This window comes from Orbicella franksi, chromosome 13 (assembly GCF_964199315.1).
Source record: "Orbicella franksi chromosome 13, jaOrbFran1.1, whole genome shotgun sequence".
NCBI classification, from domain to species: Eukaryota; Metazoa; Cnidaria; class Anthozoa; order Scleractinia; family Merulinidae; genus Orbicella; species Orbicella franksi.
This window is the reverse complement of record NC_138157.1, coordinates 4554695-4570160: the sequence shown is the minus strand read 5'-3', so window position 1 is coordinate 4570160 and position 15466 is coordinate 4554695. Positions and strand designations below refer to the sequence as shown.

Genomic DNA, 15466 nt, shown 5'->3' with positions numbered 1-15466 from the left:
TCAGTTGCGACTTTATTTGAAGGACAGATGCGTAGTTAAATTAATAGAAGTATTTTAAGCTTACTCGAACAGATAATGACGGTCTTTCTGCATTGTTTAGACAAATTTTGTGGAAACGTGACCCGTTCACTCAAACCTTTCATTTACATATCACAAATAGACACTTTTTCAGGTTTTGAAAAAAAAGGTGCATTTTGGCACGAAACTTCGCCGCACGTGCTTAGACAACTTCTTGATCATACCGGAAGTCCTTCACGGAGGTGATAAGGTTCAGTATGGCTGATACGACTGCGCGAGCATGCTGTATGCATTATCAACAATATTGAAAGCAATCTATTGTACTTTAAATCGTGGAAGCGATGTCGATAAGGCGACCACGAAAACAATCCTTCCAAAACGTAATGATTGCCGGGTAAAATAGGGAATTTGTTTACATACAAAACTGATTGTGTTATATGGGTCGCTTGATGCGCGGCCCCAAAGCTGACATGTGTTCTGGCTGTGTTTATGTAATTTTAAAACATAATAATTTTCACTCAGTTAAGAATGCCCTATTGTAGTTTCGACGTTGCAAATAACAGGTGGCAGAAGCAGCTATCAATAAATGGATTTAATGGGGGAATTAACACTTAATCCGATGGTATAAGGATTCTGACTTATACCCCAAGCGAGTTTTGTCTTCTTAAACAATAAAACAAACAAGAAATCCATCAAATCTTTGCCATCTCATCTGATAAAATAAACTAGCTGAAAAAGTTTCTCTTAAAGCAAGAGTTGGAGCCGTAGGAAACGGATATTATAGGGTTTGATGTTTTCCCGACGTTCAATAGTTTCGTCCCTAGTGGCCCGGATCCCTTTTGGTCACGAGATCCAAAACACCGGCGCCTCTGAGGAAGACAATGGACGCGCTAAATGCACCTGGGTAGTTTAAACTGGTTCTCACCAATCAGGTGAAGTCAGTAACAATAAACTCGTACCAAAAATTTTCTCCAAAGGAAATATCTGAGTACGGGCCGGGGACGAAAAATAGAAAGGCAGCTCAAGGAAACCACAACGACAACGGTTACAAGAACGCCACTAACCGAACAAAAAATATAGAGCAAAACAATGGCTGTGCACCTGCGTTATAAATCTTTGTAAAGCATCAAAGTGAAATGACCAAGTTCTGCTTACATGTGTTTAGTCTAGAGCACGCTAAGGGCGGGGGCTAATTTCTCGTATTTCTATCTTTTGGAATTGAAGGTTTGCATTACACATTTAGCCTGAGCAAGTCCTTAGAGCCATAGGCGTATTGAACGGATCTGGAAAGTTGCGAAATTCGTATGTTAAGTATGAATTCCATTTTAACTAGACGTCGTCCTCGGCGTCGGCGTCGTCATTGCTTAAGCTCCCTAACAATAATCCAATAATCCAGACCAGAAGCATATCACCTATATGCTTCTGTCCAGACGTAAAAAAGTTTCTCTTTCAGAGAACAGTACATCTAGGTTCGTTGGTTCTCAAGCCCGGCAGCAAGTGCACGCAAGTTTCCGGTCAGTAAGAATATGGCGTACGACAGGAGAATGATCGATTTTACCTCCCAGTTTACTTTGTTTTCTACACGGAAAAAGTATTACTGAGACTGAAATTTGGAAGTGTTCTTTTTCAGTTTCGCACATAGATTCAAGTTCAATGTCAATTTGACCTTGTGCGGAGGCCAGGCGGTGGGTGACTTCGATATTTGATGTAAAGTTGAAACTGAACACTGGCAATAGACTTTTAAATTTTTCCAAGCATTTTGCTTTTGCTTCAGGTGCTATACATGTATATATCTAATTAGTCATAGCAATTTGAAACGATTGCGTCTCGCCATTTCTTGCCAGGATCCAAACCATGGCCCCACCAAACACGTTTGATATGTCGCCGAAGCGTCAAAAACGCAGTTTGGTCTATTTTAGGGCTTTAATTCAAATTTTCCACCGAGCATCCTCGACCCTTTCATATGGGAGTCCTCGGCAAAAATGTTACCTCGTTTCTGTACGCCTTTCTCCCAGGCCTTCACGGTCAATTGATTTCATTGACGTATCCGATAAATGTCCGAAGCGAACGGTGGCCTCGGACCACGTGACCTGAAAACAATCGACCGCAGGCGAAATAGCGAGGCCTAGGAACTAGGCAATCAAAAAGGTGGGATTAGGTATTTCTCGTACCCAAATTCGGCCAAAACACCAGCCATCAGTGACTTGACATCGCATGATATGATATCCTGACAATGCACATAGCTTCTGATTGGTTACCTCTGCGAATTTGTGTACTGTTAGGCGGCGAATTTTGCCGTTTCGCAACTGCTATGAGGGTAACTGCTTTAGAAAACCGAAAGTACGAAGAAAAAGCGCGAGTGCGCAACAATTGTGGTGCAGCAGCAGCTTTTTTGACGCGAAAGTTGTCCAGTTTAGGGGGTTAGAGCGCTTCTGGACTGGTTTGAGTAAGGCTAGTTTGGGCAAGGTTGGGCTTTAGGATAGAAGTGGTAGGGCTGGGTTTTGTTTTAGGATGGGCTGGATAGGGCTAGGTTTTGAGCTGGGTTAAGAAGAGGTATACATACTCTTTATTTTTGCCATCGTAGGCTAATAATAAATAACTTGCAAACTGCGGTAATAAACATGATGAGTTGGAAAACAAAAATTATATCTTTTTACTTGACTTCCGATAGTAACGACTCTCCGAAAGTAACAATCCCCCGAAAGTAACGTCAAAAAATCGTTGCCTCTAGTAAATCCCGAAAGTAGCGAGCCCCCGAAAGTAGCGACCCTTCGTAAAGTAGCGAGTCAGCCCCACGCCAACTCCACCTACCCGCCAAAAATAACGAGACCAAGGTTTAATACAACGGTCAGTATACATTTCTCCAATCAATAGTCAAGTGAACAGGAAAATAATGAACTTTTCTTCGCATTTTCCCATAACTCGTCCAAACATGACCCGCCTAGATTAGCTCAGCTATCCGCGGGCATGTTATAATTGTAAGTTTAATTTGATAACAAATAAAATGTATGTATGTATGTATGTATGTATGTATGTATGTATTTAAATTTAAAACTCTCCATGTCAGTTTGAGCAGGAACGTAGGTAAGAACGGAAACGTTTCAGCTTCCCAAAAAATAAATTAAAAAATCGGCCGAATTCCCCCATGCGGTATTAGTCCGGTCAAAGCAGGAGTGCGCATGAGGGTGTGTGGGTGCAACGAGCTTAAGGAGGAGGAATAGAGATTCCTTGTTTCTATAATGTCACTGTGAAGAAAGGAAGGTGATTAAAGGGCTCACAAAAGAACTTCAGGAGAAACTTGCAGAACTTGTGCCTACGTCAGACAACACGGTGTAGACATGTAGAGGCCACCCCTTGTTACTAACATGAAACTGGAACAATGACGAATTTTTCCTTGTTTTGTTATGAATTGCCATCTTTTATTTCGTTAAAAAAGCTCAGTTGTACCAGTTTTATATAACGTTTTTTGCTCCCCGAAAGTAACGACCTCCCGAAAGTAGCGAGCCCCAAACGCTGCTAATTCCGAAAGAAACGAGTGACGAGGGCCGTTACTAGGCACCTTAAGATATCAGGACGGGACGAGCTAGGACGGCCACCGGAAGTAAATTAACTCAACCGGGCATGCGCACGAGAAATCTCGACTCATCTCTCTGCCGTCCTCATCTCGTCGAGGACGCCATTTCGCCCGACTAGCCGTCGTATCGAAAACGTGAGTATTTTGCACTTGTTTTGCCCCGATAACTGTTCCAATCGACTTTATTTTCAGTTATATTGAGAGGAATGTTAATAAGGTTCACATTTTTCGTGATTTTAGTGTAAAATACTACGCTGAGATACGAAAATGTGAATAAAACTATTCCTCGTCTGTTCGTTTGTGTTTCTGCAGTCACTGTTCAGACGCTATCACGAGTGTGCAAGCTCAATACAAACTGTATGCATTGAGAATACATCAGTGTAAGTGCAGTCGATAAAATGTTGTACGCATGAATGCCATGGAGCATCTATCGAGCAAATAAAATAAACATTTTCAAACTGATGTTTAGTTGTTTTTTTATACTACCCGGAACTTGATGCAACGTTTGTTTTATTTTTATAATGCTTGTTACAATTACAGATGGAAACGTTCACCAAAAGTCAGGATTCTTCGGCGAGAGAATTCTCAAACGCTCTGGTGGTAAAAAGCCATCTGAAGCAGGTCGATCAGATTGTTCGCTTAATATTTTTTCATACGGAAATTCTGGATTCTCTATTAAAATATTGACAGATGTTTGCTTCGCTTAATTGTAAAGAAAAAGAAATTCAGCATCGCTGTTCACTATCGTTTAAGCCTAATAGGATAAGATTTCTACCATCTCTTTTATAGTCTAATGGATGTCATTGCTTCTGTGAACAGCTTGTGCGAGGTTCGAATTATTGACGTCGCTGTCCTTTGCGAAAATGCACGTCTTAAGCATTTCGTTTTTGGCGACACGACGGGACCCGCCAAAGTTTCCCGCGTCCACTGCCGTTGCCGTCCTGGCCTTCCCGTCCTCGTATCTTAAGGTCCCTACTATCGGAAGTTTACGGTAATGGGTGAGTTAGGTTTTTGGGCTAGGCAGAGTATAGCTAGGTTTTTGACTGGCTAAAATTAGCCAATCGGGTTGGTCCGTTACTAGTCCATTTCTGGTATCTATTTCGTACCTCAACCATGTTTTGTTTTGACAAGGTCAAGTGACACTGTGTTAAACCCTTAAAGAATTAGAAAGGAGACCAATTTGGGCGTGGCTCTACTGGCTTGAGCTTCATTTGACCCCTAAAAGAGAGACAGACAAGGGCTACAATGATTTTAACGAATTGATGGTAAATAAATTTTCATCGAATATTTTCTTCTAAAAGTAGAATCTAAAAACCTCCGCTTATTTGTACTTGTTGAAGAGAAACCCCAAAAGATACCTCCCTTTACGGTTAAAAATAGTGGGGTTTTGTCCTAAACACCCTAAGTGAGACCAAACTCCGTGATTTACACCCCTAGCTAGGTCTAGCTAAACTAGACGACGAGCATCCCCGACCTTCTCGCAAAAGCCCCCACTTCAACCTTTTTAATTTTGGCGCTAAAGATTGGCCAATGGTCAGTCACGCAATCTTTCGAACGATTGCGTGATCCAACTTACGATCCAGCGGTATTTTTCAATAGTTATGCGCTCCTGTAGCTTGGTCCCAATCCCCCCAATTTCCCGCGCTCTCTGAGTTAGCATGCTGACTGCAATCGAAATAAGTCAGAAACGAACGTCTTTCTCGAATTAACTGGCTCAGCACGTCTTCATTTATAACGCAGACAGTCAAAAAAGAGAAGGAAGTAGTTCGAAGAAAGGAAGAGAAGGAAGGAATTCGAAGAAAGGTTGGAGTATAAGACATGTCTTCTATAAACGTGGAAAATGATCCTAATGAACTGAAGATTTGCCCGTATGACCCAGTTCATCGGGTGTCAGCCAAGAGATTCCCATACCATTTGGCTAAGTGTCGAAAGGTAAGAGATGCACATGACTTAGTAGTTTTTACATGTATGTTATGTAAGAAATTATTTTCTTAAGCTTTATTCAGTATTTGAATGAAATGCGAACAGTTTGGTTGAGAGCTCAAAACGTCGTTACGTCTGTAGCGCGTGCAGTTACTGAACCACACAAGATGTTATTAATTCCCAAGACTCCCTTCTTGGTTGAAACCAGGGGATTGTAGCGGTTTATTGCCTTAGCAAACGTTTTCTTTCTCTTCTATTTTGACTCCATTACGTCTTGGGTTTTGATTAATGCTGGCTCTTCATCACCAAGTCTCTGAAGCTGTGTTTGTTCAGGTGGCATATCCACCAAAGCAAATAACCTTTTTACAATGTGTCAACAAGTAAATCGATGTCAGTTTTTCATATGTCTGTCCAATTATTGACAATGAATTTTGTCATCACATTGTCAAAGTAGCCTGTGCATCCACAGCTACTTTGACAATGTTATGATGAAGTTCATCATCAATAACAGGACAGATGCATGAAAAACGGACGTCAATTTGTTAAGTGGTCATCAAATATTGATAAAATTGGTAATTGATAACATTCGATAAATATCGGTAGAAATTAGATAATTATAATGGAAATCAATAAAAATCAATAAAAGGGGTTATTGTGAGTTATCTCTATTTTTCCATTTTTCAATTTGCATTATCGATTTTATTTTCAATAAACATACAGTGCAACCACCCTGTTAATACGACCACCTCGTTATTACGGCCATTTTATTCTGACCCAAAAAAAAGCTCAGTCAGTCATTTTCTTATTTCAAGAACCCCTGTAATATGACCACCCTGTTTATACAACCAATTTTCCATGGCCCGAAGTTGGTTGTATTAACAGGGTTCCACCCTAGAATTATTTATTGAAGCAAGAAGCCAGACAAGGGCATCTGATGCTGAATGACCGATGATGAATAAAACCTAACGTAGTCACCGAATGTTTTAGAGTCGACCATAGGTGGCTATGTTACAATCAGTTGCTGCCTCGATGGACACTGTTTTGAAAAAACTAATGAACAAATACTAGATTTCAATTGATTCTAAAACAAATGGTGAATCATGTTTGAGAGACACATGGTGGAATATTGATTATAATGGTTAGTTTGGAATGGTTACTATATACCCTAACTTTTCAACTATTCAAACTTGTTATTTGGTACTGAAAAGAGGACCTGGATAAATTTTATAATAAACCCCCAAGCAGTCCTGTTGTTCACTTTTTGGAGCTCATTTGTGCCTGTCCAGTCTCAAGGAAGATCAACGTAGTATATCGATTGATTAATACTTTATGGAGTTTAACAACTGGTGTAGTAAAGTGATGTGAAAATAGCTGTAAAGAATAATACACAACAAAAATTGAATTATCATTGTTAACAGTGTTGACTGTGGTGGTACATGTATTTTGACAGCAATATACCAGCGCAGGATGGACGAAATGTCCCTTTAATGCAAGGCACGAGATTCCAGTTGAAGAGTTAGATTATCACATGTCAATCTGCGAACATAAGGTATGAGTCATATTTACATTGCATAAATTTCTTTTTTTAGATTCGTTCTTCACATATTTATAATAATATTTTTAAAAGGCAAAGTTAATGTTGAGCCAACATGGTCAGCAGTCAACCCCATGAGGGCATGTGACTTGCAGAGTGACTTAAGGAGCTTGCAGCTTGCCAATTGACCTGCGTACATTTGGTGTCGTATTTCAGCTGATCTTTGCGAATCATTTGCAGTTTTGAGCTGATATTTGCAGATTTCTAGCTGCAGATATTTTTCTGTGAATCGTTGCTGATTCTAGCTCCCAGCCCTTCCCTCTCATGGTGCTTGAGTATATACGTTTCCACTGAACTCCTTTCAGTGTGATGGTGCCAGGTGACAGTTGCTTACAGGGGTGGGTCTTGCTCACAGGGTTGCCATGGATACCTCCCTGCTGTGCCTGAAGTGCTCAGGTCCCCTGCTGACCTATAAGGCACCAGTTCCCAAGCTCATCTAAATTAGAGACGAGTTTAGTGATAATTTAAAGTTTTAGAATTTTTGTTGTTATAATTACAAGTAAAATACAATTACTACAAGTTATTTTTGGATTAAGCAGCTACACCACCCATTTTAGACCTTGACTAATAACAATTTAGCAAGTTGTACATATCAAATTTTTCTTTAGGCTGGACTCTGGTATTATTTGAATAATGGCTTATTATTTGAATCAAGGCTATCTAAACTGCTTTTGTTTGTGAATGTTTCATTTATTTTTTTTTTAAGGATGTCATCAGACAAGACATTGAAGAGTGTAAGTTTAATAAAATTAAATTGCAATCATCAAGCTTTGATACATTAGTTGATCACACTAATTTGAAATCTTGTAGATAACCTGGCAATAAGGTCTTGGAAAGATTTGTCCACTGAAAGAACAGCCCTTGTATGCTAGGAGATACATGTATACCCCCATATACAGTGTCAAGACTAGTTATCAATCTGCTTGAAACTACACCCCAAAACATTATCTTACAAACATCTACATAGAATCTTGTATGCAAGTAGAGTTTATGTATCAGAATATCCATCAAGTATTAAGAGGACATATCCATATACCATGACCCAATAGTAAGTAAGTAAGAATGCCAAATACATGTATATTACTGTCTGACCCTCCCACTCAGTTACACGTAGTAATCCTCCATAAGAAAGAAGATGGCGACTGGTACATTTACCCTTAATTCTTAGCCCACAAAAACTTTAACAAGACTCACAACATCGTATAGAAAAGTTCTAAAATCTTCAAACCTAGCATACATAATGTCGTTAGCACAAGGACAAATATCGCAAAAAATAATAATATTATGGCTTTCCTAGGTTCGCATGGTATTGTGGTAAAATGTACAGATGCCATCTTTTTTTCTACAGCGGATTGCTTATGATTGCATCAGTTTAAAACTCAATGGGTTTCATCCACAACTAATTGTGTGCTAATCCAAATTCTAAATTTCAGATGCATGTCAGGCGATAATTGAGGAAAAGCGACTATATCAGCCACAACCAACACCAACAGTTGATACTGATATGACGGAGGATTGGGAGTCAGGTATTCTTTACCTCATCACTTGTTAACTCAGGATTGCTAGTGATCTTTCTCAGATGATTTGCCCATCCAAAGGGGAAGAGGGTGGCTATTTTGAACACTGGTTGGTAATATCTTGCTGTCGAATTCTGGTAACCATTCCTCAACCCTAATGGTGTTTCTGGTATCGACTATCAAAATTAGTCAGTTTCTGAGTTGTTCTGTCTTTAATCTCCCAATGAAACTGTGTTTCATATTTTACATCTTTACTTAGGTACCGTATGCACTAAGTTGACAAGATTTGTTTGGCTCTGACAAAAATGTTGACAAATTCTGTCTCCACCAAATTTTGAATTTTGGTAATTTTGAATTTGGTAAAAATTTGCCTATTATGTTTCTTTGTCTTAGTCTTTTATTACTATTATGATACATTGTATGGTAATAACTTACTATTTTCAGAGGCTTACAGTCAACCATTCTCCATCAGTGGTGCTGAACCAGTTGAGGAAGACGTGGATGCGTATGACATTGTCCAGGCCATGCAAGAGGTTCAACTACAAGCACATGGAGTAAAATCCACACCAGTGGACACTACTGGGTGAGGGAAGTTGTTACTAAGAATCATATTTCTTTACCCAATTGCACTTTTCATAATTAGCTTTTTTCATAATCCAATGTCGATGTGAGGTAATTTCGAGAAGAAGCTTTTTGTTTTTTGTTTTTTGCCCAAAATTGCCTCACATAAGTTTTTGGATTGTATTGTAATGCAGACGGGTCTCAAAAAGGGGTGTTGACATCTGTCCAGGGTCCGAAATTAACTTTTTAAGGCAGGCGCCAATTGGGAAAATGGGAAAATGTGGTCGCCAAAAAGTGTCAATAAAATTTTTCCTTCGCAGCGAAACAGAAACCAAAATTTTTGGGCGCCATGGGCTTGCCGGCAAAATATTTGCAATTGATGTAATCAGGAATCAAACCAGTACGCAAATCATCTTTTGACTACTTTGACAGATCTACATTTCCGCCTTTTGACGCCCAGAGAATATCTAAATCTTCAACTAATTTCTTCATGGATGTTCCGTCTCCACCTTGTAATAAATTATGGATAGATTTCAGAACATCTTTGGACACCAAATCGCCTGAATAAATGTTTACGGCGAAAGAACGCACGTGGCCTCTTGCGCCTGCAATACGTATGTTATGGAAAACCACTAAAAAAAGCATGGCGGCGAAGCTTCGCACTGATCGTAGCTGTGAAATGTTGTGGTAGATTTATAATGAGGAAAGTCAGTTTCATACTTCAAAAGCAGCGGGAAGGTAAAAAGTAAGTGCCCAATTGGCGGGAGGCTTTGAATTTTATTTTAATCGATTTGGCTGAAAATCAAAGTTATTGTATAATTGTCCTGGCATGAAATAGTTAATCGCCCGCTGGCGACCAGTTGTGAAATTCTGGTTGCCAGAGCAAAATTTTTAGTCACGTTGGCGACCAGGAAAGCGCAATTTCGGACCCTGCTGTCGTAGTCAAAACAACTGATTGAAAGTCATTATGTGCTTCACATTTTTCACGTTTAACCAAAAAATGTTTACTTACATGTAATCTTTTAATGATCTCAATTGAGTAAAAACATTTTTTACACAAATCAAGATCAGTCACACAGTTTCAATACGAAAAACATTTTATGTGTGTGGTTTTGCATGTACACATCTTTTAATTAATATGCTAACTGATATTGCAGTATGACAGCCACTCAGAAGAAGAACTTAAAAAGAGCACAAAAAAGACAAGAGAGGCGTGCTGCTGAAGGGTGAGTTAAGGAGATTAAAGGCCTGGGAAGCACAGGAACTTGTGTGAGCGACTTGCAATTGACTTTGGTTTTACTTCTGATTTGATCAAAAAGGCAATGTGAGTTGTCTAAGCCAATTGTGAAGCACAGTAATGTAAAGCCAAAAGATGAGAAATTTCTCCCATATCATGATTTTGTAGAGGTCCTCAGAGGATTATAATTATTTGGTCATCATTAGCAATCTTTTGAATTTCCACCAATGGAAAAAATTACAACCTACAGTCATTTTGCCTTGAATACTGTAAAGAAAGGAACTAGGAACTCTCTTGAATTGGATATTTTTTGTGTTGATGTTTTCTGTTAGCTAAGCTTCTGACTGCAACACTTTCTCCACGATCACAGTGTCATTTTGCACTTAAATGTATGTGCAGCAAAGAGAGAATTGACATGAATATACTATATCTTAATGTAACCAGCACTGATGACGAACCTGTGATGACTGATGAGGAAAGGTTAGCAGCCATTGTCAAGCAGTATGCTGTGCTGAATAACAGAACATCAGGTAGCATTTTGCAATTATCTTCTATAATAGAAGTAAAATAAAAATTCACCAGAACAGTGACATCTTCACACCCTTAGAAAGTAAAGCATACTTAGCACATGGTTGGGGTGGCAGGAGGGTGGGTGGGGGATACGAGACCTACACTGTACCAACCTGAGTGGTTAAGATAAAAGGATCCTCTTGCCAGATATCTTATTACACCTTACACATAACTCATTTTGTTTAGGCTTAGAATAGAAATCACAATGAGTAAAGCAGTTTGCAAAGTATCACATATTTAAATCGAAGTAAAAATTCAGTGGTCATGTCACATTTCCTGGACAGAAAAAAAAGACCCTTTTAGTTTGTTACTTTGTTTAAACCTAGAATCTGAGAGTGTGATCACAAGCACTAGTGTACCAGTTCCGTGACTGTTAACAACCTAGTACAAAAGCTCATGATCCAGGTGCTGTCATCATGACTATTTTAACCTTGAGTAGCAGGAAATAAATGACTTGATATTTTCTCAGGTGAAAATTAATAGACACCACCTTGCTTTAACTGTAATATATATATATTTTTTCATTCCATCTACAGGCAGTTTTGTTGACTTTGTCAGCATCTTAAATCAATACTGCCAGAAAAACCGAATAAATGTACCTAAATATGGTGAAGCAGCAGGGGTGCAGGGAGGCTTTGGAGCACAAGTTTTAGTGAAGGGACAGATATTTACCACCATGAAATATTGCTTGACCAAGAAGGAAGCACGTCATGATGCTGCTAAGTGTGCTCTTCTGGGTCTCAACATTCCAGTAGGTAGGTAAAGTCTGCATACAAGCCAAGTGGCCCATCAGGCCAGTGCTTTTCTCTGGTTTCTGTAGCATGAAGTGACTGGTAAGGAGTATTTCCACTCTCCCTTGGATGGGATGCCAGTCCATCGCAGGGCTACCCCCCAGCATTAAATTTGCTGGTACCCATTTAATATAAACCTGGGTAGAAAGAGGCTCTTTAGGGGCGAGATATTAGATGTTGACTCTAAATTGGAGATTTGTGAAAATAGTGATTTCCTCTCATGGACATTTTTCTGGCTTGAACTCCCCACCCCCAGACCACCTTCTGGAAACTCTGATATTTAACTTTGCACTTGCCATTAAAAACTTGCTTTCTTTGCTGTGGCCTTCCTTGCAGTGGGTATAGGAGAATTTTTGTTTACAAAATTGCCTCAATAGCATAAGTGATAAAGTTTCTGATGGAGCTACAAAAACATTAGTTCTGAATGTTGAAAGGGCGTAGCATGATTAATTGTCTCGAGGAACTTGAGCCCAATGTACTTTTTGTGCGATGAAGGTTGAAAAACTCAAAGTTTTACAAAGAATGCATGACCTCATTAGCGCTTTTGCCACCCAGAAATGTTGCAGCTTTTGAAAGCCAATTTCTCCTTGAATATGATATCCAGAGCCAAATTTTCACCAGTTACTAAGTTCAGAAGCTCTTTAAATGTTTGAAGTCATTTGTGTCTAGCATGATGCCTTCTCTGTGCAAAGTTGTATGTTAATGAGGAAAAATGTAAACAATGACATCAGTAAAGGTTTGCCTTTAGCTATCTATGTCCTGGTTTTCCACAATGAACAAAATATGGTTAAGAATCACTGCATGTACAAGGCAGACCAGTTGGCTATACTCGGAGGAACTACAGTAATCGCATCATGACTGAGAATAACATCCGTCAATGGACACAGTAGAGAAATTTTAACTTTAACCCGAGATGCAAGACCACACTCCATTTGTACAAAAATGGCTTTTAATTATTAATGTAGAAATTCTTGCACGCTCATTGGCTGATTTTCATTGACCATAAGTAGACAGACACATGAATTTATAATTTGTGACGTGTCAACGAACGAGAGTGGACAATTCAACAATTTGTTATTTTTAAAAAACAAATTGATGTCAGTTTTTCTTGCATCTGTTATTCACAATGAATTTTGTCATGACATTGTTAAAGTAGTCTGTGGATCCACCTGGCTATCACCTGGTGGATCCACAGCTACTTTGACAATATTATGACAAAATTCATGATCAATTACAGAACAGATGCATGAAAAACTGATGTCAATTTGTTAACTTGATTAGTAGAAAGTGCTAAATCTATATATCTACAGTGTGGTATGCAAATTTCTAAAGGCAGTATACGTGTTTTTGTTTTCAAAATTGATAGTTTTCATGTAATTAAATTGTTTACTGTCTAGAAACAATCTTAGACTGAATAATAATTATTGTCATCTGCTTTTTTAACCAGTTGACCCAACACCCAACAAACCAATGGCTGCAAGAACGGCCATGGACCATCAGCGATTAAGAGAAACACACGAATTACAGCTGCTAAATGATGCAGGCCAGCCACAGCCTAGAGGGAGGGGAAAGCCAGTCTTGAAACCTCCAAGCGCCTTTTCCAGTTCTGCTACTGGCCCACCCATGACACAACAGCCATTCCAAAATGGCGCAACCATGGTGCAACCCGCCCTGAATGATACACCTCACAACTTCCCCGTGGTTAATGGAGCATCAAGAGAAGATGATGATGAGTGGACAACAGTGGGCAAAAAAGGTATAGCAGAGTAGTAGTAAGGGTATTTTTCTGATGTGCATCAAAACTAATTAAGTTTTGCTTTGGTTTTCTATAACTACATTACATGGATTGGCTTTAAAAAACTCATATCTATGACTTGTTTGCAAACGTTTTCCTGTGCTTCCGTCAGCTTCATGTATTGCATTTGCTTGGATGTTTTGGTTGACCAGAATGATTACTTTGATTTTGGTTTTATGATGCTCAATTGGAAAGTGTGCTCTTATCTATATAACACATGGATTATCATAATTGCCATTGTCCTTGTCCATCTTGCCTAGGCTGCATGATCAAAAACAGCAAAGTAACATCATTAAACAGAGTTCCCACTAGTTTTGATTGTTAAGGGTCCTTGGGACCGGACCCTAGTTCCAAAACGTTGGTGGTTCTTTTTGCTTTTCGGGGTCCTTTGCCTATTAAGTAAAATTTTCTGAACTTTTTTCCTGCGCCCCAAGGACACACTTTGCCAAAAAAAACTGTGTGTCCTTTTCATTTTTGCACCTATAAGACGCCCACCTTTGTGTCAATGGGAACTCTGTTAAAAAAACATTGGTGTTGTTTTCCAAGCAAAGATGTTTTATTGACTCCAAAACTCGATAATATCAGAGTATAATAGTCATTATTTTCACTGAATGTGGATGTGTCTTAACATCTGTTTCAATTGAAAACAAATGAAAACTGGGCCTCAGGCAGACATGTATGGCATGGAAACAAGAACTTGATTTACTCTATTAATATTCTCTCAAAGTAAGTTAGGAGAACACTGATGTTGAGCTTAAAGGTAAAATGTTTTATGTATCACTTTGATCGCAGGGGTCAAGAATCCTGTGTATCAACATTCCCTCAAGATGGCAGGGCGTGGCAGGGGCATGCCAAAAAAGTGAATCATGTTTGGCTTGTCAGTGGTGCACTAAACACTCCAGAAATGCTTCCACCCAGAAGCTCCATGCGATTTTCTTGTTACAGTTCAGCGAGGAAGCCTACCTGTTAGACCTCTTACTTTTGCTTGGATTATTGTGTTACAAACAGTGAACTCATCCCAAAATGGACATACTCCCAAGCATACTACAGACAGGCATCTGCCTGGGAAGGGAAGAGACTGAAACCCTGAAATAGGGCAGCAACCACCTTTATATGAACATGAAAGAGATGTCCATTGTGATCAATGTTCATGCAATACCTTCTAGCTATTTAACCCCAAATGCGACCAGTATCAATGTTAAATTCAGTGTACTCTACGACATTGACATTTTTTTCAAGATTGTGCTTTTAGAATAGATTTTTAACTATTGTATTATTATTTTTTGGGGGGGGGGGGGGGGGTTGGAAGATGAGAGTACCAGATCTTTAGCAGTGTATGAGGGGAAATGCTTGTTTTATTGTTTCTTGTTTGGCCTTGACTGTGCTTATAAGTGAGAATAAGGAATCGATTCAAGAAATTGCCTTGATTATCATCAAAATTATTCTCTTGATGAAGAAATTAAGGACTTTGAACAGGAATCCTCTAAGTTGAAGTGAGGGCTTAAAGGACTATTGACGTCAGATGGAATTGATGGTCTGCAGGCAAGTCCTACCATTGTCATAGGAAAAATGTTTTTAATATATAAGATACTAATTAAATCTTTATACAGTTCATAATTGAATGCTCATTTGTAAATATGTTAGACTAGCCTTTGAATATTATTTAAACTCTAACTTCCATTGGTCTTGCCAGCAGCTCCTCAATCATTATTTATTAGGTTTAAGGGTAGTCAGAAAGTGTTATTAATAAATTTGTTGCTGTTTTAAATTTCGATTTCTTAATGTATATTCCAGTGATCAATAAAGATGCTGTATTTCTTAACGAGTTTGCACTAGATGAAGTTCGCTTTGTTTTCACTTTCGGTATGTTAATTAAATGCCCATCT

At 38.9% G+C, this 15466-nt stretch overlaps 1 protein-coding gene across 1 annotated transcript; it reads left to right on the top strand.

Annotated features, from left to right (window-relative positions):
* Positions 1-5236: 5236 nt before the first annotated feature.
* Positions 5237-15402, top strand: LOC145465000 (uncharacterized). Its single transcript, XM_081448819.1, has 10 exons — positions 5237-5524; positions 6966-7064; positions 7816-7843; positions 8543-8635; positions 9071-9209; positions 10345-10413; positions 10869-10954; positions 11531-11749; positions 13233-13541; positions 14373-15402. The coding sequence occupies exons 1-10, from the start codon at positions 5411-5413 to the stop codon at positions 14441-14443; spliced, it is 1227 nt and encodes a 408-aa protein (XP_081304945.1). The 5' UTR covers positions 5237-5410; the 3' UTR covers positions 14444-15402.
* The last annotated feature ends 64 nt before the right edge of the window (positions 15403-15466 follow it).

Excerpts from the sequence above, each read along its gene's own strand:
- LOC145465000 (XM_081448819.1), top strand. The coding sequence starts at position 5,411 with ATGTCTTCTATAAACGTGGAAAATGATCCTAATGAACTGAAGATTTGC. Across the intron at positions 10,414-10,868 it reads GAGAGGCGTGCTGCTGAAGG|CACTGATGACGAACCTGTGA; the intron begins GTGAGTTAAGGA and ends TAATGTAACCAG. Across the intron at positions 10,955-11,530 it reads GCTGAATAACAGAACATCAG|GCAGTTTTGTTGACTTTGTC; the intron begins GTAGCATTTTGC and ends TTCCATCTACAG.